General features: G+C 48.2%; 1 protein-coding gene across 1 annotated transcript in view; it reads right to left on the bottom strand.

The window, feature by feature from the left end:
- Positions 1-22,373, bottom strand: part of LOC135907352 (TNF receptor-associated factor 5-like) — a 43,077-nt gene extending 20,704 nt beyond the window's left edge. The window contains exons 1-4 of the mRNA XM_065439040.1: positions 22,239-22,373; positions 4,135-4,411; positions 3,516-3,620; positions 480-638 (exon numbers count right to left, since the gene is read on the bottom strand). Of these exons, the coding sequence (XP_065295112.1) occupies positions 480-638; positions 3,516-3,620; positions 4,135-4,365 (495 nt within the window). The 5' untranslated portion in view covers positions 4,366-4,411; positions 22,239-22,373. The remainder of the gene's footprint in view (positions 1-479; positions 639-3,515; positions 3,621-4,134; positions 4,412-22,238) is intronic.
- Positions 22,374-27,305: the final 4,932 nt, after the last annotated feature.

Genomic DNA, 27,305 nt, shown 5'->3' with positions numbered 1-27,305 from the left:
GACCTTCTGGATGCTTGAAACTTCAACATTGTTGGAGGCGAGCTCGTGGTATCCCCGATTCTCAAGCCTGCAAACTCTCCAACTGACATAAACTCCTGTGGTGCGATTGTTCTTCTTCTTATTTGCGTGGGAAAGCTTATGGAGAAGATGGTATTGACGCGCCTTGACTGGTTGCTGGTGAAAATGAATGTCCAGCCTCGGCAAAACCTGGGTTCAGGAAAGCTCGCAGCATCATGGACAACGGGATTAGCTTTTTCAACTGCATACAGCTCAACAACACTGCACGCATCACTATCGGTGTATTTCTCCACATCAAGGGAGCATTCGATAACGTAACTCACGAGGCTATCTTATACGCTCTGAAGTCTGTTGGAGTTAGTGACAATCGAAGAACAACATATAATGATGGCAATGCTTAAGCCGAACCGAAGGAACGTATTGAGGATGGGAAAAGGCGACATAAGGCACGGCGAACGCACATTGAGCAGCTCCTTGTGAAAGTTGAGGCCACAGTGGTCGCATGCGAGCGGCCTCTTGGTGCACACGCTGCCCAGGTGGCTAAACAGGTCCTTCGACAGCACGTCCTCCTCGCACAAAGGGCACCGCTTCTTCATGTATGGGCAGTCGCGGATGTGGTTCTGCACGACACAGGACATGGTCATCATCGCACCCGCTTTTATATGCAAGAGGCACGCACAAACATAATTAGCCGGCCAATATGAGTCAAGAACACTTTCCAGTAAGTCACAGGAAGCCAGTGAAGGACGACCGACACACTTCAATGGCATTTACATCATTATATAGTGATTGTTTTCGAGAATTAGGCATACTTGCACTTAAACGGACTCTGGAACGATTCTGGCAACTTGATACAAATGTAATAGGTTGCTAAGGTATGCCTTTCTGATCATTAGGGGACGCATTTGAGCGCTCCATCTAAGGCGTGTAATTTGCTATACGGTAATAAAAATGCGCATCGCTACCGATCGCAACGGCGCCGCGCCTCTGAGGTTTTAGCCACTCCCATTGATTGATTGATTGATTGATTGATTGATTGATTGATTGATTGATTGATTGATTGATTGATTGAAAACGCTACTACTCCAATGATCTGGGGTGCCCGCCTCTTAACCTACACTCAGGTAGGGGGGGGGGGAGACGAAGCCGTCCCCGCGCGTTGAGGACGGTGAGTCTTCACGGCCTCAACGGCCAGGCGGATTGCTCGACGCTATCTCCCTATTCACATAGTTAGCCCAATTGCCGTCAGTTGGGCGAGCTATCCGATTGGCTACCCAAATCGCGTCATCAATAATTTTTCCAACCTTATGATGAACAAATATTGTTCGCAATAGTTTTAATGTTGGTTAATTTGTTTCTATAAATAAGGTCGCATTTTCGCCGGAAAAATGAAGCATTGATAGCGATAGAAAATTAGACAACAGCTAGCTATACAAATTAAGGATAGCAGACTTATCGGCCGTATAAAGTTGTAAACATAAGCATACTGGCTAAATTAATAAGCATGGTGTCAGGCGCGCACCAGCAAACAAGAACGCATCTCGCTCGAGGACCGCGGAAACTCGCTGTCAAAACGCTGCAATCAAGAAGCGCGGCCCCAGCAGCGAGTGAATTGACCTTCGCGCTGCGTCTTGCATCAACGCCAACTAAGCCACGAAAACACAGCGCGCCGCGGGCTTTGTTCCTGTCGCAGATGGCTTTGAAGATACGGAGGCCGGGGTTGGGCGGGGGAAGGAGAGGTCTCGGGAACCACCCGGGCCGCCCGTCGTAGAACGACCCCTCTCCCTACCCTTCCCCCGCAGCTTTGCGCGCGGCGGAAGCCGGCACGCTTCCTCCCCGCTTTCCTTGATTGAATGCGCGAGATTGAGCCGCGATAGCTGGCTCACCCTCACGCTGTCACTCGCACATACAGCAGACGGCGCGCGACGGAAGGCGGCGCGCTTCCTCCCCGCTTTCCTCGATTGAATGCGCGAGATTGAGCCGCGATAGCCGGCTCACCCTCACGCTGTCACTCGCACATACAGCAGACGGCGCGCGGCGAAAGACGGCGCGCTTCTTCCCCGCTTTTATTGATTGAATGCGCGAGATTGAGCCGCGATAGCCGGCTCACCCTCACGCTGTCACTCGCACATACAGCAGACGGCGCGCGACGGAAGGCGGCGCGCTTCCTCCCCGCTTTCCTTGATTGAATGCGCGAGATTGAGCCGCGATAGCCGGCTCACCCTCACGCTGTCACTCGCACATACAGCAGACGGCGCGCGGCGAAAGACGGCGCGCTTCTTCCCCGCTTTTATTGATTGAATGCGCGAGATTGAGCCGCGATAGCCGGCTCACCCTCACGCTGTCACTCGCACATACAGCAGACGGCGCGCGACGGAAGGCGGCGCGCTTCCTCCCCGCTTTCCTTGATTGAATGCGCGAGATTGAGCCGCGATAGCTGGCTCACCCTCACGCTGTCACTCGCACATACAGCAGACGGCGCGCGACGGAAGGCGGCGCGCTTCCTCCCCGCTTTCCTCGATTGAATGCGCGAGATTGAGCCGCGATAGCCGGCTCACCCTCACGCTGTCACTCGCACATACAGCAGACGGCGCGCGACAGAAGCCGGCACGCTTCCTCCCCGCTTTCCTTGATTGAATGCGCGAGATTGAGCCGCGATAGCTGGCTCACCCTCACGCTGTCACTCGCACATACAGCAGACGGCGCGCGACGGAAGGCGGCGCGCTTCCTCCCCGCTTTCCTCGATTGAATGCGCGAGATTGAGCCGCGATAGCCGGCTCACCCTCACGCTGTCACTCGCACATACAGCAGACGGCGCGCGGCGAAAGACGGCGCGCTTCTTCCCCGCTTTTATTGATTGAATGCGCGAGATTGAGCCGCGATAGCCGGCTCACCCTCACGCTGTCACTCGCACATACAGCAGACGGCGCGCGACGGAAGGCGGCGCGCTTCCTCCCCGCTTTCCTTGATTGAATGCGCGAGATTGAGCCGCGATAGCCGGCTCACCCTCACGCTGTCACTCGCACATACAGCAGACGGCGCGCGGCGAAAGACGGCGCGCTTCTTCCCCGCTTTTATTGATTGAATGCGCGAGATTGAGCCGCGATAGCCGGCTCACCCTCACGCTGTCACTCGCACATACAGCAGACGGCGCGCGACGGAAGGCGGCGCGCTTCCTCCCCGCTTTCCTTGATTGAATGCGCGAGATTGAGCCGCGATAGCCGGCTCACCCTCACGCTGTCACTCGCACATACAGCAGACGGCGCGCGGCGAAAGACGGCGCGCTTCTTCCCCGCTTTTATTGATTGAATGCGCGAGATTGAGCCGCGATAGCCGGCTCACCCTCACGCTGTCACTCGAACGTACAGCAGACGGCGCGTGGCGGCGATTTCGTCGCCCTTGGACTTCATACCGAACCTCACGGCGACGGCAGAAATGTGCCTGGAGTGTGCATATATTTCGTATCGCAATGATATATACGTGCGAGTGGCGTATACCTTGAATGCAGCAACAGTATCGCTGAACCTGCAGCCGTGGAGGCTCTGCGAGCACAGCACCGTGAAGTCCTTCAACGAATTCCACACAGTGTCATCCGGAACAATCTGCACCACGTAGGAATAGAGAGATTGTGTTGCAGCAATGGTTTCGTTTTTACAATCATATTATTTACTTCTCTTGGGAAGTGCATTCTCTCGGTCAAATGAAACACGAATGGCGTATAATAAAATAGAACCCTTCCTACCAGTAATCATTGGAGAACTAGATTTCGCACTGCTGCTCCTTATCCAGCTGCAAACGATGCCCAAGTTAAACGCAGAAGCGCAAAACATGCTGCCCCCAGAAGAAAGTGCGAAAACAGAAGCTAAAGAGCGCGTTTAAGTTACGCTAAATCAGTTGCGTTTCACTTGCCCGCATTAGTACAATTATTAGCAATCGTGCATGCAGGCTTAATTGATTATTGAATTACTGTATGACGTCTCATCTGCATGCTATTTTATACATACTTTAAGTGGATAGGAGGGTAATACCGCAACTGTTTCTCTCTCTTAGGGTGTCTCTTCTGTGGCACATGCACCATACATGCACCGAGAGTGACTACCACCTTGGGTGGCGTACCTTCTCGGTCCAGGTCTCGTTTCCGTCGACGGGGCATAGGAGCACGGGCCTGGAGCGCATGAGCTCCTGCTTGCATCTCTCGCAGAAGGCATGGCAGCAGCCGGCGCGGTAGATGACCGGGCACACGGCGCGGCACAACGTGCACGCCAGGTTGCGCGGCAGCGGCAGCTGGAACTCGAGCCGTACCTCGCACGGCAGGCCCGGGAATCCCCGGAGCACCGTCTGCGACATACCCGCCTCCTCCTTCTCCTCCTCCTACTCCGCGCCTCCTCCTCCACTGCGAGCACCACGTCTTGTCGTTAGTTAATCACGCACCTTCACGTCAGCCCGCGACACACTGTGCACGACAATAATCGCCAGAGCTAAAGACACCAACAAGCACCGTTTGGAACAGTGCACGGTTTACGGTGCACGCTTTCAAAAAAATCACGCCCTCTGGGGTTTGTCTCGCGACGACGATTGTCAACGTAGAGAACCCTCTCTTCGGTTCTCTTGGCACTGCACAAGAATTACGAGAACTGCAGATGCAACATTCACTCTTGTTATTCGTTTGGGTGTAACACTAGAGCGCTGGAATACACACGCGTTAGGATTTATGTTGTCTCACAAGCAAAATACTCATCAATGTGCAAAACCCTCTCTTCAAGCGACTAAAAAGTGCACAAGAATCGGTAAAACTAAAGACACGTCTAAATCCTACGTCATTTAGGCTGAAACCTTAGAGAACTTGGAATTTACTCTATAGGTTACGTCCCTTAGGGCTTATCATGTCCCACGATTCTAATCGACATCAGTCTTACGCGAATTTCCTTTCCACTGTACACCTGGTACTTTCCTCACAGGCACAACTTTTGCTGCAATACTTACTACACGAAGCTCTAATGCTAGTGTCTACAGGATCTGCACGCATGTCAGCGGCGCATATCCAGTGACCCAAGTTGGCACACACCCAGGAGCCCATACCACGTGACACAACCATCCGTGAAAGGAAAACCGCTAGAACCGAAGAGATAGACAGACAAAACGTCTAGTACAGAAATAAAGTAACCGACTGCAATTATTTTGTTCAGAAATTCTATCGATTGCAGTTACCGATTATTGTCCCACAAAAGTAAATAAACAATTGCGTTCAACATATCATGTGACTTTTCAGTGTATAAATAGTATATTTGCAACTTAATAGGTATGTATTGACCCATCATTCCCAACTTGTGTATTGAAAAGTGTATCAAGTGATTTCTATAGTGAACTACCATTATTAAATTTGGTTTATGTGTAAATTAGTGAGCTAGCATAATTTTTCATTGTTACTTATACTGTGCATTTTCTGTACATCATTTTTACCTCGTCTATGTAGCCTCTCCGCTCTATAATGTATACTTACTCTGAGGGTACTGTAAATAAATAATTAAATAATTAATTAATTAAACTACTAAAAAGTAACTGATTAACCTCACTTTCCTCCCTGCACGAACAGAACGAGCTGGCCAGGCACTTTTAATGCCTTCTCTAAAGCCCTTCACATGTACTTTATCTTCAGTGAGGTTTTTTTTATAATGTCTTCGGCAACCTTCCCTCGTTTTCTTGTGTATGCATCTGGCCACGACACTGAAAACTCGCTCGATGTGCCCGCTGGAGAGAAGGGCTATGCTGTTACGTCCGAGCACCTTGTTAACAAGATTGCGGTTACTCAATGCCGCGATGCTCGGGTTTGTGTAGTCTACGAAGCGCAACGCTCATTGTTGCCGGGGCTGTGGGAAGGCGCTGAAGGCACTCGCAACCGAGGGGGGGGGGGGGGGGGGGGTTCCGGTGAAAAACTAGAAAATAGTCCATAGTTGCTTCCCTCGCATCAGCGTTCGAAGCGGCCACCGCTCTCGAGCCATATAAGCAGTGTTTCACTTTTTCGGACAGCATCTGGTGGACCTAATTATGGCACCCTTCACTCGTAAGCCACTTAGACTTAAAGGACAAGTGGTAGTTCACACCGTCAAACGTTTGCACTCCTCGAAAAAGTGGTCAAATGTGTAACGTAATCCAACATAAAGCTGCAAAGTATCCATCCCTCAGACCTAACAATACTGTTCGTGTGTTACAATGATTAAAATAATGTGTATATGAGTCACGTATATTTGTCAAACAGATAGAAACATTTGCGTATAACGGGAAAAGACGTTATGTCCATATCAGAGAAGTCATAGACTGCACTAAGCGAGGAATATAGCAACAGCTTTTACTGCCTATGAACGTCACTACAACGCACTTCCAAGAGAGAAAGATAAATTCATTATTAGTGAGAAGCTTGGAAGTTAGTCTTTCAAGAGGGGCATACAAATCTCCAAGCCTCTCCCGTTCAGGTGATTGAGACCTACCTTCAGGACACCGATTGTGGAAAGAGGAAACCCATGTACATGTTTTATCCATTTCGACAGTGTACTTCTCGCCAAGTTTATGTACTCAAATCTAGGTCGCCTGTTATAACTTGCTTTATGATGGTGATAATTGGAGTTTATTGGCGCAAGGGCCAGAAGTGGCCAAGGAGCGTCAAGGCTATGATAAGGGACTGTCTCTGGTAAATTAATAATAATAAACGAAACGTGGATTAAGCATGGCTGTATAGAGGCGTAAAATATTCTTGAGATAGTGCGTAAATATCTTCGTAATAAAAGCAGACAATGAAGCCTGACGTATGCTATGGACAATCGATGTACTACGAAGAGGTGATGTACTCAAATAAGTCGCTACAAGTAGCACAACTTCCTCAACAAGGCCTTGAGGCAAAAGGGAACGGAGGCATGTGCCATACGGGTCTCTACTATCGCAGCATCAGCCTCTCGTGGGAGAATGTGCAACGAATATTGTGGCCTTATAACGCGCAATAAATCGACCATCTTATAAAAAATTTAGCACTGATTTATGGTCACAAATTGCTTCTGCTCCGAGAAACGATTCCGGTTCAAAGCGAATGCGGCATCGGTATGCTAAGGGAAAGTGCTTTTTTTTCAGCTTCTGCTTCCCGGCACTCCCCCAAGACATGGAGAATGGTCAGCCTCTCACCACACCTACGACAGAGGAGGTTCACTACCAGTCAACAAGTAAGAATGAGTAGCGTATGCATCCTATTCTCAGAGGACAGAAAATATGTTTGCCGCGCTTTTGTTACCGAAGGCAAAGTTCGTACGTGCGGCTTAATAAAATGAAAGTTATTAGACGTTTCATGGTCGCAGATGGATTGCCAAATGTTTCTCAGTGCCCTGCACAAGAGATGCTTCAACTCTGTGAGAGGAATAGCTATGATAGTGTTGCAGGCTCTCGTTAGGGATGTAGCATGTTCGTCTACGAGCATGTTGCCCACTATGCCTCACGGACCTGGTACGCAACATACTACTATACGTTCGTTCGATGCACACACAGGGCATAGAAGTCATTGACTACTAGATTCTTATGTTTCTGTAAAGACAATAAAGCTCTTAGTACGCTTAAATAGTCCGTAAGTATTATGGCTTTTTGTAGTTTTAATGCCTTTATGCGTTTTCCAGCTGAGAGTACTGCATAAGCTCTGCAATAAAGATGCTCGTTTCTGTGTGCATAATATTGCATTCCGAGGAAGATGGCCTGACTGCCGCGTAGGATATGCCATTAGATGACTTTGATGCGTTGGTATAAAATTCTGGAGAGGAGTACTTCGACTGGAGTTCAAGGAAGTGCATATGGATGTGCATCTCTCGAGCATGCTTTGTAACTTCGACAAAGGACGTGTCCATTTCTATCAGTTGCCACAGCCACGACGGCAACAGCCTTGTTGGAGCCATCATGGATGCACATGTAGTAAGACGTTCATTTCCTCGCTCAGCTTGCTCACCTATAGTGAGATAGTTTTTCTCTTTGAAGGTCCGTTTTGAAATAGTGTGGCAGACGTCAAATCATTAACGGTTTTATAACAAGGGTGTTCAGAATTAGATTGAACTTTGAGGAAGTACGCGAAGCTTATATACGTTATTTGCAGGTTGAGTGACCACTCACTAGATTCTGCGCATAAGCTCTGTATAGGACTTGTTCTGAAGGCGCCTGAAGCCAGGCGAACACCTAAATAGTGAACGGGATCCAAAATGTTTTGTGCACATGTAGCGGCAGTTTGATACACCGCCGAACCATAGTCCAGACGTGCTCGTATGAGGCTCCCATAAAGGTTCATTGGGCAGCCCCTGTTTCTGCCCCACGTCATATAAACCATAATTTTAAGAACGTTCATGGTTTTCAAACTCTTGGCTTTCACATGCTTTATATGTGGAATGAATGTAAATTTAAAGTGAAGTATGACACCAAGAGATTTGTGATGTGGGTTCAAAGGTAAGCGCTGACCATGGAGCTGGATACTAGGCTCTGGAACGAGGCCCTATTCCTTGTAAAGAGGACACAGGAGCTTTTCTGTAGATTCAGCTTGAAGCCATTCTGATTTGCCCAAGCTGAGACTTCGTTCAGCCTAAGCTGAACGTGTCGCTCGCAGAATGCGATGTTACACAGTTTAAATCCAATTTGTACATAATCGACAAATGCTGAATAAGTTATACTTGGTGGAATATACGAACGCAAAGACTTCATTTTAACAATAAAAAAATGGATACACCTAACTAAGCCGCCCTGCAGTACGCCAGTTTCCTATGAAAATGACCTAGACAGAGCATTACCAATTCTAACACGGAAAGTACGGTGTGAGAGATAGCTTGCCATTATGCTAAGCATGTTGTCATGGATGCCCATTGCCGATAGATCTCTGATAATGCCGAAGTGTCATGTGGTGTCCTAGGCCTTTTGCACATGTAGAAAAACTGATGCAAAATATTGTTTATGGGCAAATGCATTGCGGGTGCTTGCTTCAATGCGCACATGATGGTTGGTGGTGGACCGACCTTCTCGAAAACGACATTGATAGGGATCATGCATGTTTAATTCTAGGAAATACAAGAGATGGCAATTTATCATTTTTTAAAGCTTATATAGGCAGATTATAAGTGCTATAGGGCGGCAGCTTGTTACCAAGGATGGGCGTTTCCCTGTTTCAAAACTGGGACAACGATAGTTTCTTTCCATGCCACTGGAAGGTGTCCGGCTGCCCAAATGTTATGAAGTGCGAGCAATCTAATTTGTGTGTCTGTGTGCATGTTCTTGATAATGTCATGCATGACCCTGTCTGTTTCCGGCGCAGAGCTTTTGCAGGCATTCAATGCTGCTCTAAGCTAAGCAGTGTTGAACGGACGGTTATGTGAATCGTTTCCGACGCATTTTTAGTCCAGTCTCTTGCGTTCTTCCATTTCTTTGTGTTTAAGGAATGTATGTGTATAGTGTGCGGCGCTACATACATACTGAGTGTGTGTACTAAAAGCGTCTACCTGGTCCTCCAACCTGTTACCTTGGTTATTTACCAAAGTCAGCGGATGCATTTCCTGCCCCTTTAGCTTTCCGAGCGCATCCCATGCTTTAGTTTCCTATGTATAAAAATTAATTCCGGACAGAAACTTCGCCCAGCTTGCCCTCCTGGCCTTCCCTGCGCTTTAGACTGTTTGAATTCAACAAGGTTTTGTGCAGTTGGGTATCGGCACAAAATGTCCCATGCTTTGTTTTGCTTCTTCTGAGCTTGTCTGCAGAGCTTGTCTGTAACAACGACAGAGACAAGAAAGGCAGCTAAGGACAGGCGCTGTCTTTGTCCGCATTTCTTGTCTGTGTGGTTTTTGTCGTGTTAAGTTACTACTTCACGTATGGAAAACCACAAAAACTCTTCTTGGCTACCCACACAAGGTTAACCCTTGCCGCCCGGAAATTCTGTAATGACAAGAAAATAGAAGTCAGGGCAGATGAAAAGGCGAGAGAGAAAGACTAAAATTGAAGAGAAGAACAAAAGAAGGCGACTGCCGATCTCCTCCAGCTGAGTCAGTCTGGAGGTGCCGTCTGTGTGAAGTAGAGGCCGAAGAGGTGTGTTGCCTCCGCCGGGGGGGGGGGGGGGCCTTAACGGTTCAAACATTGGCTCGACCCCCAGGATCACACTTTCCCCAGACACGGCTAAGCCTCGCACGGCTAGACGCGGGAGGGTCCAACCCTCATGTGCTCGGGTACGTGGTGTCGCAACACACCAAACGCCTGCTTACGCAGACGCCCCTGCGGAGTAGCTTGCTTTATCAAAAATGTCACTGGTTACATGTAGTCGGTTACTGAATAAAGCATTTAGATTACACCGAGCTTTACCAAGTGAACAAATTTTTAATCCGTTATTGATAAGTCTGATTGCGGTCTATTAAAGTTACAGAATGCGTACTAGGGAAGGGAAGTGCAGTCGAGGATGGCAGGAAATTGGGTTGTGCGTTAAAATCAAGAAATTCGCAGAGGTAAGCGTGAATCAGCTGGCGCATGATAGGGGTAATTGGAGATCACTGGTAAGGCCTATCTTATTGCAGTGGACATAAATAAGCTGATAATGATGGCTTTGCGTGCAGTTCCTTACAATAGCGATGTCCCGCCTATAGACCCTTGCCAGCAGCACTATGACACGCTGATATCCTTATACCGTTCATGCCTTGATACTACCAGGAAATAATTTAAATTATTGAGTGAGACGTGCCAAAACCATTATCTAATTATGAGGCACACCTTAGTAGGGGGCCCAAGCTTAATTTTGATTATTTGGGGCTGGACTCTAGACCATTTTCTGGAGCTGAAGATCCTTGGTCCATGGCCGCAAATGCATCGATGGCACGAAAGCGTTATTATAGTACCTGAAGTCGAGAGGTCCCCTGGTGGCGGTTTGAAGACTTGGTGCGCACCTTCAGCTGTGCGCGAAATGGTGCTTTCTTTCTCTCTCTCCTCTCTTTTTATCCCTATATACCCTTTCCCCAGTGCAGGGCAGCGAACCGGACCTGCATCAGATTAACCTTCGTTCCTTACCTCTCGTCTGCTTCTCGCTCTCTGTGTGTGGTTCTTTAACATGTACGTAAACCTAAGTACACGATCGTTTTCTTTTTTTTTTTAATTCGCCCTCATTAAAAGGCAACCGTGATTGAACCCGATACGTGAACCGTAGCGGATGTAAAAAAATACCGGAAGTGCAGCATCAAAAACAATAAAGAAGATATGCGCCAAAGATGGCGTACATTGTTCGGAAAAAAGGTGAGCCCCCAAAGGCTGCCATAAAAAATGTTCAGATGTACTTTTGGCCAGTGACCACTTTCCACCCGATTATCAGTGTTACCGCTCGGCGAAAAAAAAACGAGCCGACTTTATCCGAAATATCCCGAATGTTGTTGTTTGTTCAGAGTGACTTTGTCCGATCAGGTTGCGCGTGCGACCCGAGTAGTGGAGCAAGTTTTCTAGTGTGCACGAGTACCAGCGATTACTTTGGAACGTATACGATGATACTGGTATAAATAGTGGACGAATTGTACCAGTGAGTTAAGGTACTCAACGACCGACAACTGTGCTAGCTGGTATCGCTATGAGTTAAGTATTGCTTGAACTTCTGGGCACACGATATATATAAGTTCACCCTTTAATCAAGTAGAAATTAGTTGACTAACACTTCTGCCAATGTTTCGGTTTCGCCTAACTATATACATAAGCCGGCGCGACAGACATAAGTCATAAGCCGGCGCGACTTTTGAACGCGAACAAAAGGAAGAGGAAGAAAGAACTGCATAAGGCAAGGATGTGAATCAGAAAAGCGTCTGGTCGACTGCCCTACGCTGAGGGAAGGTGAAAAGGAGAATAGTAAGATGAGGGAGAGAGAGGGAGGAAGGAAAGACGCCGTGAATTCACGCAGGGGCGCGGAGGGCGCCGCCAAGTCAAGGAGTTCAGCGGTTCCTGGCAGACGCCATTCACAGTGGACCAAAGCGAGATAAAATTTTCCATCAGCCGTCCTCAGTAACATCTTTGTTTTGCACGACGCGGATGTGCCAGCAGACGGCAGAAAGAAGCACTGGACGGAGGGACTCTGCTCGGCAGACTATCAGCAATTCGAGTATAATGAAGTGTTGCTCACTCTCTCCCTCCCTCCCTCCCTCCCCCCTCTCTCTCTCTCTTTCTCTCTCTCTCGCTGAGACATTTTCAAGGCTTCAGGGGAAGTGGAAGCAATGTAAGAGGAGACCGAAGGCGACAGGCCACGAAGGGCGCTGATCTTCAGCTATAGCTTCACCGCACTGAAACACCAACCATTACAATGTAGAAAAACTATAGTTGAACTATAGCATTCCTGCACTGCCGCCTTTCCACTTCTCCAACACAGTTTCCATTTCTCCCGAGCCGCTGGAAATATGTCGAACGTCCAAGTTCCATCTGTAGACCAGCTGATGGAGGGGTGGCGGATACCGCGGCATGCCGAGATTTTCAGTGCACGCTGAAAAAAAGGGAAGCCCGAACCACTGGAAACGTTTCGAATGTCCAAGTTCCATCTGTAGATCAGCTGAAGGAGGAGGGGAGGGGGGGTAGCGCGGCATGCCGAGATTGCACGCTGAAAAAGGGGAAGCGCCCACGCCCTCTCGGTAACCCTCCGCGCACTCGTGCATCCAAATTGATTGCCGAAGCTCTCTCCACCGCGAAGTGAACGTCGCGGCTCGCGGCCAACGTCTCCCGAGGGAGGGCAATTAACGAACGCAAGTGCGTCCCTCTCAACTCGTTACAACGCCGCCCGCGAAATAGTTTCGAACGCGTTCCCGATGAAGCAACTCCGGCTCGTGCTAGAGCTGTGCGCTATCGCTCCAAAGTTTTCAAGGACGGTTCTCTTGTTCCCCTCGCGCTCCCGGACAGAATAAGCCGGTCTGGCCCATAAATCTGTAAGCTCCTGTACAAAGGGCCACTGAAGAGGGTGATTAGTTGAGCAAAGCTTATTAGGTTGAGTTTGAATGTTAACCGGAGAGATCAGTCAAAAACCAGAACGCAAAAGAAAAATGCCAAGGACGTTGACTAACAACTAGTGCTTCATTATACTCTGATTGACACAAATTATATCGATCTTGTTATCTTTTCTTTAGAGTTCCGACTGTCGAATTCAGCCCAGCGGTGGCGCCCCCGTTCAGTAATAACCTTGTTGATTGAGATGAAAGGAAAGATTGGTGAGATGAAAGGAAAACGGAAATTACGTGGATCTCGCGCGCTGTGAGTTTCCACGGTGCTTGCGACAAACGCTGTTTTATCGTCATAGCACTAATATGAAGACTCAAAACGAATTTCTGCCGTCGCCGTCGTTGTGAAGTTCGGTATAAGACAGAGAGAGAGAGAGAAGTTTCATGATACGAAATGCAGAGAGGTCGGCGTGAGGTATATTCCTCTAGCCAGCTACTTGGCGTTGGGGGAAGGGGAAGAAGGAAAGAAAGAGGGAAGAAAGAGGCGCGTGATGGGTGACGATGACGATAGAAGACGATGACGAATGACGATGACCAATGACGATGACGCCATTGGTCTTTTATCATCATCATCATCTCTTTTATATTCTATAGTATTAGTCTTTTATACGTTCTGTATAAAAGACTAATGGCAATGACATCGTCGCCGCGCGCCAGGTTCTGCATGTGCGAGTGAAAGCGCGCGAGGGTGAGTCGACGATGGCGTCTAAATCTTGCGCGCTCAAAGGGGGAAAGCGGGGAGGAAGCGCGCCATTTTCCGTCGCGCGCAAGGCACTGGGGGAAGGGGAGGAAAGGAGGAGGGGGCTCATTTTACTCGGGCGACTGTTTCGTACGGCGCGGCCGCATGCGCCATATCTTGAAAGCCATCTGTGATGGGGACAGTGCGCCGAGTGCTGATAGCTTTGCGTGCGCTGTGTTTTCGCCGCTCAGCTCGCGTTGAAGCGAGAGGCACCACGAAGGTCAATTCGCTCGCTGCTGCTGCCGCACTTCCTCGCTCCAGCGATATGACAGCGAGTTTCCACAGTCGTCGAGTGAGATGTGTTCATGTTTGCTCGCGCGCGCGCGACACCATGTTTGTTGATTTAGCCAGTAAGCGAGTGTTCACGACTTTGTGCAGCCAATAAAAATACTATCCTTACTTCGTATATAGCTGTCTAGAGATTCGCTATCCCAATCGATCCTTCGCCTTTTAGGCAAAACTGGGATTTTTTGTTTACCCCGCGTTATGAAGAAGAACGACAATGAGTTGACAATAGAACAACTACGACGACATGATGACGAATCTGTGGCGACGATGACACGACGACAACGAAATCACGACAATCAGATGACGACGACAATATGACGACGTTGCCATGACGACAATGGCAAGGCCCCTATGGCACGATGACGACACCGTGATTGAAAGAAAAACAGTTGATGTTAGCGCTTGCCCTCGTCTTTGCCTGTCTTTGTGCCAGTGTGCACTCTTATTCGTATAGTGGCACGATACGACGGTGTGTTGACTGCGCGGTCATTACGTCGTGAGGACGGTGGCAAGATGGCGGCGGAACGCAAACGCCTGCACGATGATGACGGCGCGACGGCGACAAAATGGCGGCGATAGAGTAAAGACGACGAAGCGATAACTGCGGCATGACAACGAAGGGATGATGATAGGGTGAAATGAAGGCTACGAAAGTGCGGCGACGCTGGGCTTGCGTTGGTTCTGACGTCTGCGTGTGCTTGCGCACATCACCAACCGCCGCGGACAACCTCGGTTTGCGCTGCTGGTCCGGTGCCGGTTTGCACAATGTCCGCAACGAGCCCATTGTGCAAGACAGCCGCAGCCAGCCAGCGGTCGCAATGCGGAAGACAAGACGAAGTAAGCTTCGCTCGAACACCGACTGGCTCTACCAAATGTGTGAGCGCATTTTGAGCAGGCGGTTGGGTAGCAAAAACTTCTTTTACCATAACTCATAACGGACGCATCGATTTATGCAAGCTACGTCTTTCCGTAATCGATTGTGTGGAGGACCCTGATGCCCTGATGCCAGCCTCGTCCCCACTGCTCTATATCTGCGTACTACACAGTTCTCTGGCGCTACGCCGCAGTCATAACACGCCCGCACAAAAAAAAGCGGCACCTTTAGCGTGTACGATCCAGCGCACGACTTCATTCCCGAGGTTGCAGGAAATAGCGCTAGCCTTTTCTCCTTCCCCACAAGAACCACTTCTCTATCTCTCTCTTCATTCCCGAGAAGTACGCACGACCGCGTCCGCGCAAATATTCACCGGGAAAGAGGAGAACACGCGCCGACCAGAGAGCATGCCGTGCCGCGGTACTAAAAACGGCGCCTTCGGACGCGCCGTGCACAGTGTATAGCGCAGCTCGCGATGTATGCATGCGCGTGGCCGCGGCACCGAACACCGCGGCCCGTGTTGCGGTGCGCACTCCGAGACAACAAAGCGTGGCTCCCTTTGTTTCCACTTGGACGGCGCACTTTGCGATCGGCGGCGGGGAATATCACTCGGACGTGCTCGTGCCGTCTTAACGCCGCGGACGTGCCTCGCCGCCCTAAGCCACGCGCCGCTCCGCTGATTACCGCGTTTTCTCGATTGTAGGCGCCCTCCTCTTCCTCTGTTTGGCATCGAATGGACGTCGAAGGTTTTTCACGCTCCCTGCGTGAGCCCGTTCACTTTGATTGCGTCCAAAGCCGAGCTAAGGGGCAACTAATGAGGAAAATAAGTTGATACATGTTAATAACTTAAATCCTTCTGAAATGCACAAAAAAGCCCATTGTTCTTTAGCCTGAAAGAAGGCTTGGTAATCCAGAGGAGGTGTCAAAAAACAAACAAAAAGAAGCACTGATATCACATTGACGTAAAGGAGCTGGGTTGCGGAGCGTATTTCAAGAAGGGGAACTTCGGTTTTCATTTCATTTCGGCTTTCCAGTAGCAATGAATCCTCTTCTGCCAAAATAACAGAAAAAAATAGAGTTTTGAAAGTACTTCATCAGTATCGACTGATGTGGTGTGGTCATTAGTCCTTGTCAATCCCACGTCTGTCATACGTAGCGTTAACCTCTCTCCTAAAAAAAAAAAAAAAAGGTTATACGCCAGAAGTCGCCTCACGATGACGGTCGAAAGTAAAGCGATTATCATTCAAGCAATGCAGCGCCACATCGTATTTTGGAACTCACGTTTCTTTGACGTCTCTAGCGGTCGTTCTGAAGCTTTCGTTGCTTCGGCTACATGGGACGTTCTCCGTTATCCTCCTAAATTGCTATGGCACTCGCTTGCCAAGGTCATCCGCGAACGTGGCGTCATGATGACGACTATATGACGACGATGCAGTGGCGACAATGTAATGACGAAGAACGAATGACGTCGATGCAACGACAGTGGCTATACGATGACGAAGGCATGACAACCCGATGACGTAACTGCAATGACGACGACATTATGACAGCGGATGCACGATAGCGACCGCCGGACAACGACGTAATGACAACGATGGCATAGAAAAGTTCATCATCATCAGCCTGGTTACGCCCACTGCAGGGCAAAGGCCTCTCCCATACTTCTCCAACAACCCCGGTCATGTACTAATTGTGGCCATGCCGTCCCTGCAAACTTCTTAATCTCATCCGCCCACCTAACTTTCTGCCACCCCCTGCTACGCTTCCCTTCCCTTGGGATCCGGTCCGTAACCCTTAGTGACCATCGGTTATCCTCCCTCCTCATTACATGTCCTGCCCATGCCTATTTCTTTTTCTTGATTTTCTTGAGAAAAGTTAAGGGCGGCATAGTCACGATTGAATGGAGGCAGCATGATCCCGATGTAATGACGAAGGTTTGACGTCGATGGCACGACGAAGGCAGTATGACGACAATAGGATGACCTTTCTGATGTGACGACGACGGTGAAATGGCATCGTTTTGACGGCACGATGCCATTGGTACGACGACGACTGTGGGACGACTACGACATGAATACAACGACATCGCGAGAGTGGCATGACGAAGTTATAATATGATGACGAAGAGGGAACGATCGCGACGGCATCCCGAAGACGGCACAACAAATGCCGTCTTAACGGCATTTGTTGTGACAACAACAACGTTACGACAACTGAATCACAAAGCCTGTACGACGACGACGGAATTACGAGCGTCTGATAGCGAAGCTGAAGCCATGACGACGACTGTCTGATGACGGCAAAATGGCAACGATTGGCATGACAACTGCGTCATAATCACGATTGAATTGCGACACCGTGATTACGATAGAGAGACGAAGGAGGATTGACGACGATGCAACGAAGAAGACGGTATGACAACATGGGCACGACGACAATGTGGTGGCATTGCTGAAGTGGTGTCGAGGTTTAAACGTCTGCGTGATGACGATGGCATGACGTTGCGCGGTCCTCGGGTACCTCTCTTTGCAACTATAAGGAGTGCATTTCGGCCGTATTTAGGCATCGCGTCACGCCAGTACCCTCCTGCGGTGTCCATGCTCGCAGGGACATGCAATGATACCTGATGGGCAGCCTACGAACATTCGCTGATGGGATATTGATATTCTTGTGATGACATGGATAGGCTGCGGTGCATGGGTGACCAAGGTATGACCGTCCAGTTGAACTTTCTGGATCCGGCGAACACATCTGGCCCCGGGGAACGTACGGCATACATGCACAAAACGCGCAAGCATGTAACCTCCAAACCGTTTACTCAACGCCCCGAGTGCATTAATTTTGCACTGTCACATTCAACGTTCGCCTCTAACGCGTTTATTTAAACAACGTCATGCGACGGCTGTCGCATATGTCACGTAAAATCAGGGGATATTCCACTCGTACGTCACCGTGTGGTGACATTACGTCACTGAAAGAGAAGCTATGGAGGCGTTGGATCAATGCGGTGTCCGCAACGTGAGTCGCGCTCAAGACGCGCACGGATGACGTCACCATGCAAGCAGGTTTAACTGACACCGCACAGTCCCTGCATGAAAGCTCGCTGAGTGGACACAACCTCAAGGCTAAACTGGTAAGTTTACTCGCTCTTTCGTGACCATGCCTATGCCAGTTACCCGTGGCGTGTCCGCTGATCACCTTTTAATGCTTATTTCGCCGTAAAATCTGGAATGTATCAATGATTGCATGAGCCCGTGATGTTGTGCGTCTAATTATTATTTGGAAATATCAAATAACATTACTTTTGTGTGGAAACTGCAAGCTTGATCCTTGCTATAGGCTCGTTCTACTTCTCTTCTAGTTGTGTTGCTCAACCGTCCTTGTATGTCTCATCTGCGGGATGACCACACGAGGTAACCACAATTTCTTTCAAACCATCACAAATATATTCAATGTGACTTCAGTACTATATATATATATATATATATATATATATATATATATATATATATATATATATATACGCTAAGTAATTTGGCGCCGGTTTTTCCACAGTGTGCCATCTCACCTGAACTGGTGTTTACACTGCGGCACAACTGCGAACGGTGTAGTGCATAAACCTAAACAGTGCACGACATGAAAACTTCTGATCTATGCCGCGAATAAATATTGAATTGGATTACACGTTGGTAAAATGAAAATAAACACAACTCGATAATAATAATAATATTTGGGGTTTTACGTGCCAAAACCACTTTCTGATTATGAGGCACGCCGTAGTGGAGGACTCCGGAAATTTTGACCACCTGGGGTTCTTTAACGTGCACCTAAATCTAAGCACACGGGTGTTTTCGCATTTCGCCCCCATCGAAATGCGGCCGCCGTGGCCGGGATTCGATCCCGCGACCTCGTGCTCAGCAGCCCAACACCATAGCCACTGAGCAACCACGGCGGGTAAACACAACTCGAAGCACCACATTCAGTTTTATGCCATTTGAATAAACGCTTCATGATAGCTTTGCTGCACATAGATTGCGCAACATGTACGGTGGATCTGCCTAATCATTTTCTTGATCACACGCATACTTCTCGCGAGTCGACGACATGTAGCTCACTGAAATGGTTCGCGTGTGAGTCACGTGCGAGATCACGTGACTCCTTGCACGAGATTGCTGCTTCTGTGGATGAGGATAAAGACATTTGTACGCGTCGCATTTAGATTTATGGCATTTAAATCGCTTCACAAACGGTTTGATTCACATAGATGTGGACTAGTTTGTTTTTCTTTTTCTTTGTGCAGACGTGCGTAGAGGGGTGATTGTGTCATCCCTGCAAGTCGCCTTGTGCAAGGCCGAGCACTTCTAGACTTCCCAAAACGGAGTCATTTGTGAATGCTACGTGCTCTCTCATGTGGCCTCGAACGCTGGACCACAGTGCAGGCGAGGCAGCCGTGTTACCTGCCCGCAATGCATTCGGTAAATCTTCAGATACCGAAGGTGCAGTACAGGCTTCGCACTCGAACCTTCGTGCTGTTATTCCGGACGCCTCAACGAAATGCTTGCAAGCTTTCGGCCGAAGGCACGACGCCTTTATTTTTCATGTGCGGAAGTATGAATGTGGGAACACTTCTGCTCTTTCTTGGAGGTGCATTACGAAGCAGTTCAGCCACACTCGAATGCTGCAGGCTGTTCTCGAACGAACAGCGATATACATATCGCTGCTCCTATGTGCGCCTTTCTGGCGCCATCTGCAGATCGCGGTTGGGGCATGGCACCTAGCTCTCAGGATACAGTGAGCATACCGGTCGGGCTTTTAATCCCTGTAAACACGCAATGAAACCGTGCAAAATGAACGAGGGAGACAAAAAAAAAGCTTTTCTTTTTGTAGATGTAGGACAACCAGAAACGTTAGCGCTGAAGCCTAAGCATAAAGGAACACCTCCAAGAGTGAACGAAAAGGGCATGGAACAGACAAAAAGAAAGCGAGATGGCGGGAAAGGCGCTTAAATGGACCGACGTCATACGGCCCAGACTGATGACGTCAAACGCGCGCGCGCGCGCACCCGCCGCGCGGGAAACCGAATGGGGCCGAAGGGGAGGCGACGCGGTAGGGACGAGGCGGCGAGGAGGAGGGGAGGCGACCCCGAGACCTCTGTCGTGAGTAGGGCGAGGGAGGGGGTAGCTGGGACGGACACGATTCTGCCAAAAACGGGGAAAGGAGAGCGCAACGGGAGAGGGGGCGATGCAAAGTGGTGTACACCTTTCCTTCCCTAAAATTCCCTCCCTGAGCCATCCTCGCCCCACCGCCGTCCCGATTTCGAAGCGCAAGGTGGAGGACCAGCGTGCGAAGGGAGAATCGGCGGAGGCGGCGGTGGCGATGCTAAAATTAGCGACGCAGGGCCTGAGACGTGCACACTGTGCTGCAAGCCACCGAGAGCTCAATGAACTCCCCGAAAGCGTGCCAGTGACCCCGTTTCCCAAAACGTGCGGCGGGTTGGGAGAAAAGGAACAGCGAAGAGCATCATCCTTCTCGCACTTTAGGGAGACGCGCGTAAAGAGGGAGAGAAGCGCGGGATGCATTGAGGGAAGGGAGAGGGGGCGATCGCCTCTGACGTAAGCGACAGGCCGCCGGCTAAAGCCCGGCTTGCTTGCTTGCTTTGGATAGCGAGGGGAAAAAAGGAACCGTCGGTGAGGGTTTTTCTGGCGCCAGACGAACCAAAAGGTCATACTTAATGCCACACCGTCTGGTGCTTTGCGGCAGCTTTCGACATCCGTGCAGAGCGATCCGGGCACAGGACGGTTTCGAACCTACGTGCGTTCCCAGCGACAAACCAGCGCCGCGTATGCGTGGTAGATCAGAACCCCCCAGACTAAGAGAGAGAGAGAATGGTCTTGGTATACCAGCAGCGCCGGAGAGCGAGCGGTTATTTTTGGAATTTCCAAGGGCGCCCTCTGCCACCCTCCACTTTGTACACCTCCGTGCGAAAAAAAAAGGAGGGGGGGGGCGACTTTTTCCTCTCCCTTATATTCCCGCAGAACCGAGAGATCGCCACAAAAGCGTCGATATGTGTGACGCCGGCTGAACCCTGATCCGACAAGCGTCGGCGCACTGATTGCCAATTTCGCGACGAGCTCGCGCCAAAAGGGAAAACGCGGCTTCAAGCAAGCGCCGCGCGAGAGCCGTTCGTTCTGCGCACGCTTGTAGCGGCGTCCGCGGCAGCACCCACTTGCGTCACTTCCCCTGGATACCTCTTCCTCTTTCTTGCCCCCTTCTTCCCTCTTTATTTTTTTTTCGCTGCACAGTTCTCAACGTGGCTTGCAGTACGTATATACGTGAGGCCAGGAATGGAAAACTCGGCTATATGCCTTCGCGTTTGCAAAAAAAAAAGGGATGATAATGAAGAAAAGTAAATGAGGTGGCGTGACAGCCTGACAACGCGCCGAGGAACACTCCGCAAAACGCGCTTATCCAGAAAACGGGAGACGCTCGGCGCTACTTAGGAGCGCGTAGGTCCCTACGCTTCCCTAAAGAACGCGCTGTGCAGCAGAGCAACGTGCGACAATGCAGCAGACGCTGAGCCAAACCACGCGCGTTCACGTTTCACGGGAGTCACAGCTGAGCTGCTACTGGACACACCGTTGCAACAATAGCGCCATTCAATGGTGCACGCGTTACCACAAAAGAGTAGCTCGTCGACCGTGAGGTTATGCTAAGAGAGAGTGCCTGCTCTCGGCGACGGTGCACCAGAGGTCTCGCTTCGTAACAGCGGCGCGCTAGCAAGCGTGAACGGCGTGCACACTTCAGAGACACGGAATCGCAGTTTTCAAGTATGCACACATGAGCACGAACGAAAAGCAAGAGATCGAATATAACACGGTTACAGAAAGCCAGCTCCAGAAGCGTACGTAAGCTGGAATATATTGCATGATCCAGTCACGGCCGCGATCCGTAGCCAGACGCCACGGCGACAGGCGCAGGCGCGGTTACACAGAACTAGCAAATGTGGACACACACTTTCATCGCGAGAGCCTGCAGCGATCGAGCTCCTGCAAGAATCACCTGCGTTCCTGATCGCGAAACCACCACAGACATAACGTCACAGTCGCGGTCTCCCTTTCCTGCTAATCCTTTTGCAGCTATCACAGAAAAGCCTTAGTGGAAAACGGTTGTAACGGAGAGACAAGTTGCGTCAAAGGCGAGCCGTGCGGTAAAGCCCAGCTTTCGTGCCAGAGCGGTGTGGATACGTGCACAGGCGCGCACACTTGCACGCGATGCAGAGAGCATGACGCCTGCAGTATCACGGCGCGCACAGTGTACGTACCTTGAGCTTTCGGCTCCGTGGACACGGTCACATCGCTGGCCCAGCAAAGTGCAACCTCCCGACGACGCCTGTTCATCACCTGTCCAGCATTTTCGCGTTTCTCGGGGCGCTCCTCCGCCACCCCCCCGATGCTCCTCCGCTCGGGCGCGCGCCTACCTTGCGTCAAGGTCTCCCAGAGACGCCATCCATAGCGCCCGCGGCGCCCCCGCACCGTGGCGCACCGCAGTGGCCTCCCTCGCCCTCTTTTTTTACCTCCCTCGCGCCTATTCCCGTTATCCCCAATCGCTTCCTTCTCTCCTCGGTCTCTCCTTTTCGCGCGAACTGACGCTATCTTTGGCGAGAGAAATAGACTGGGCAGGCAACTATGGCAAATGTGTGCGTCATTTCCTTTCGCAGCGCTGCGCGTGTCGCGTGCGCGTGCAGGTTGTCGTCTGCTCGCTGCTCGGAAAACTCCAATAGTCCTCGCGCGCTAGCAGACGGCGGGGCTTTTCGCTGCCTTGTATTACTGCATGCTGTGTTATAACACTTTTCTTTTCAGCTAATCGTAACCGATTGGAATAATGTCGCTTAACGCCTTCAACAGTGCTCCCAACGCATATTTGAGTACGCTTCGATTCAGTTATGCGAAACGTTTCAGGCGTGGTTTTGTCCTGTCAACTGTTGTTCCAGTAGACGGTACATTGCTCTTATTAATCGTTCCTCTATCTAAGGCAGATATGTTTTTTGCTTTATTGTTATATCACTCTTACTGTAATGTCAGCACATGTGATGCGGATAAATGTTTTTTTTTTGCAGTCGTTTTCTCGGTCGTCCTGCGAATTCGTCAAAGCGACGCTAATGACCAAATCCTGCAGAAAAAAATTGCCAAGGAATATGAGCCATTCGCAAATAATTCAGGAGATGGTGCACTCCAGTAATCTGACAATAGCTCGCTTACTTTACAAGTTCAGCAATGGAAGTGAGATTTTGCGTCCTTCAGTCATCTCTGTGTGTTCGAAACTGATCAGCAGCCTGTCAACATGCACTAGTCAGCTAGATATATAGTGCACAGTCTAGGATAATTGTTTGCTAGCTATTTTGCACGACTTTCGTTTAACGCAAGATGTAATAACGAATCCGGTTCTTCAATGAGAGGCCTATTTCTTAGACTTCGTCACATAAGCTGGGAACGCGCTACGCGCGGGTATAACTAATCTTATAGCTGCGTCGTATCAGCGCATATAATGCCACATAAGGTGTACGTTGTTTCCCTCCCTGAAGCAACGTTGTCAGATTAGCGGATTCTGAGCTATATCTAGCGAATCTCGGGCTAGCCTAATTAGCGGTATAAATTTGGCGTTTATTTATTTTAAACTGCTATTAGCGAATATTAGTACAGTTGAGCGAAATACTTCACGTGATTCCAGAATCCCCTTTGCATGTTGCTTCGCCAAAGCCCAAGATATACGGCAATATACCGCGGGCATATAACTTTCTGTCTCTGTCTTTGATAAATACAAAGACAGCTATTTTTTCTTAAACCACCCGGAGTTTTCGGACGTGCATTCAATAAGGAATTTGCTTCAGGTGTAAACATATGCGAGCCCATGAAGATTGGCATGGCTTTATTTCAGTTATACCAGTTCCCACTATAACTTAAAGGGAGACTAACGCGAAACAATAAATCAGATTAGACAAATAAAGCCTTGTTTCAGAGCCCTGCAGGCAGTCAGTTCAATATAATAGTTCGAATAACAGATGATAAAATCAAAGTCGAAGTATCAGAATTTCAATTTTGCGCCCAAACCCCACCGCCGGTACATCAGTGTGACGTCAAGGATTCCAAAGTATGTTTTCGCATTTTGGCAAAAAAACTTGCCACGTTTAGTATTCGGTCCCTTTAGAACACAATGTAGTCAGTCTGTACCGCTGTATAATTAAGTAGGCCCAAGAAGATGCCATCAACATCCATGACGTCACAGAGACCAGGTGCGGGAATTTCAAGGAGGAGTCGCCACCCGTCTTTCATTTTCGCGCTTTTTCTGGCTTGCCAAGAACCTTATTGTCGTAAAAGTGGTGTTATTGGTGTTGTAGAAAAGTAATTTACTGATACAGAATAAATCATTTTCCTCTTTAGTGTCCCTTTAACTGCCGTGTAAATCGCCGCCTTCGCTCAACCGGAGATTATGTTAAGTGTACAGCGTGTAGTTTACATTGTGCACGTTGCCGTCACCTTAAGTTCGCACAAAAGTGATGGGGATTAATTTTGTTTTTAGCACTCCAGGCAGCTTTCGTAGCCTTTCCGATTATATATATACATATATCGTTTAGTTTCAGTAAGTGGAAGCCGAAAATTACTCAATGTGATTGTTGCACTTAAAGTGCCCCACGAGCGGAAACTCCCATTTAGGATTATCAATACACTTGCCAACGTTAAAATGGCAATTCTGGTACTGTAGGTGTGAATTGTAGTATTAGACAACACTCCATTAAATATGGTGAATGTCGTTTTGTTCATATATGCCTTTTTATGTATTATCTCGCTTTTTGTTGAAATTTTTTAAATGTATATTTTTAGCGCACTGACATATGTACTTTATGTTCATTTGAGTCTGCCGATTAATTTTCCCTATTTTGTTCTGTTCTTTCTTTACATAATTTAAAAGTTATGTTGTGCGCCGACTATGTATTTATTTGTTGGTAGCAATACTGTACATTGTATTCCTAATCATGTTTCTGTTGTTGCACTTCACCTCTGCTTCTCTCAGTGTACATTTTGTAAATTTCGTTTCTTGTAATTAGCTACCGAGGGTCCCAGTAACAATCTTGGACTTGGGGAGGGGACCCTTGCCTGTAAAAAAAAAATGTTACCGTTTCGTTTTTTGCAATGAATAAACTTGATTTGATTTGGGGAAAAAAAGTGGAAGCTTTAGTTCGGGGCCTCCGATGCCACCTATTCAAATACATGTAAAGCGCAGAAATGCTTTTCTGAGATAATCCATCGACCAATTTTAATGATGTTGTTGCAGCTGAGCGACAAAAAAGCTCTTGACCGAGGGCTCCTATTTACATACATGAGAGCAGAGAAATCATTTTTCCTGGCAATCACTGCGCTGAATTCGATGTTCTCTTTTTTACAATTTAAAGAAAAACTTGAAATGTAATGACTGTTGAGAAATTTAGGCTGTCAATTCTTTATAAAATGATTTTTCAAAACTGCAAGATTTAGAACGACAGTATCAAAGCTTACAACTCCGTAGCTCAGCAATTAAAAATGATATCGCAATTCTAATAAGTGCGTTTAATACATATAAAGCGGACAAAATTGATATATTAAACACACCCGTAAAATTTACTGCCACATTGTAGTGACGGTCAAGAACACAGTAGCAAAACTTTGAATGACGAAGGCAGTCATCGGAGCAAAATTAAAAAGCACGCGTCGATATTACTAACTGTTGACTAGCACTCTTGCAACTCTTGTAAACGTATTGTAACAGATCACCATAAGCTACAAGTTATACTAGATTAATCCACTTTAGATGCTCTAACGGATACAGTTCACAAAACGGTGATATTTATTTATGCTTTTGTGTAGAGCTACTAATTTTTAAACTTCCAACTTATATTTTTTTATAACTTGCCAATTTTCAGCAATTTTCACATTATTGAGGCACTAAATTAAAACTCTGCTCCCCAGAGTCATAGAATTTCACTATTTCTCTCTGAAATGCAACACATTTCATTCAAATCTCTCCCGGGTTCATTTCAGAAAAACCTTCCAGCATTTTACATGTATTGGGCATTAAGCAGCATCGAAGTTAGCCCTTCCCCTTACGATAAAAGCTTAAATACCAATGACTGTTGGCACCAGCATTTTTATTTAGGCATTCCTACTAAAAAAATTATGGAAACAAAAAGAAAGCTTATTCGAAAACAAAAGATGCATCTGAAGCTGCTTAACTCCGTGACAAAAGTAGAGTTCCGCAGCAAAGTTTTGTTGTAGTAAACATGATACTTCGAATTTTACGAGTTTAGTGGCTTTCGTAAATTTTTGCAACACAATTGACAGCCCAAGGTCATAAATCTAGCTACTCCAACATGTGACCATTATTTTAGCTACATCTCTCAAACTATTTCAATCAAATCGGTCAAGCAGTCGCCTAACTGTGGCACTTTCAGTGAATATACTGATATGGCTACCTTTTTCACAACTTCGACCGCATTAACCTAAACGACTTAGTAACCCAACAGCTTTGCTTAATATCATAAGAAAATACATATTTATTGGAGTTAAGAGGCAAGATCCCTGCTCATCTAGTCACACATAAAGTACTTTGCATAAAGATGCAAAATTTAAACATGCAAGTAGCATATCAAAACTAAGGATGGTTTGGACAGCCCAGATGGCCACATTTTCTGACATCAGTGGTGACAACAGAACAGGGATGCGCCAGGAAACACATTAGTAGCGACATCTCGAAACAGTGAGTGCAAGATGCAACGAATATCCCAACTTGGCAAAAGAAATAAAATCATCAGATTGCGTTATAACATTGCTCTCAAAACCTTTGTGCCAGCAGGTCAGTTGAACATGGCCACCCATACTTGTCAACTAAGAATGATCATGCAGAATTAATTATAATTCATTCACTCAAGCCTTTATTCACGATGATGTCCTGTGTACGATAAAGTAAACGGTGGCTAGACGAATGAAATGATCACATATAAAAGTCATGTGCATTTATTTTGCACATAGCTTTGCAACATGTTGGCACGAGAGGCCCCCCCCCCCCCTCGCTGAAATCACGAGCAACAATTGAGGGGTGGTCAGTAGAAATGAGTTCGAGGGCATGGATCATAAGGTACCAGCATGCTACCATCTTCCCCACCACAGGGGTGAGGAAAAGCACTAAGGTACACTAATGATTCGGGAGTGCCAACGTCAATCTTCAAAATCATTTGCAAAAAACCAGCACAATTACCAGATGCGCCATCAGCGCTCGGGACCAAAGTGCCTGTTATTAAAACGTGACAGATTCATGCACGGTTCAAGATGCGGTATACAGGAACCAAGTGCAAAGGATG

The sequence above is a fragment of the Dermacentor albipictus genome, chromosome 10 (assembly GCF_038994185.2).
Source record: "Dermacentor albipictus isolate Rhodes 1998 colony chromosome 10, USDA_Dalb.pri_finalv2, whole genome shotgun sequence".
NCBI lineage: Eukaryota > Metazoa > Arthropoda > Arachnida > Ixodida > Ixodidae > Dermacentor > Dermacentor albipictus.
Note: the sequence above shows the minus strand (reverse complement) of the source record. Positions and strands in the feature narration are given on the sequence as shown.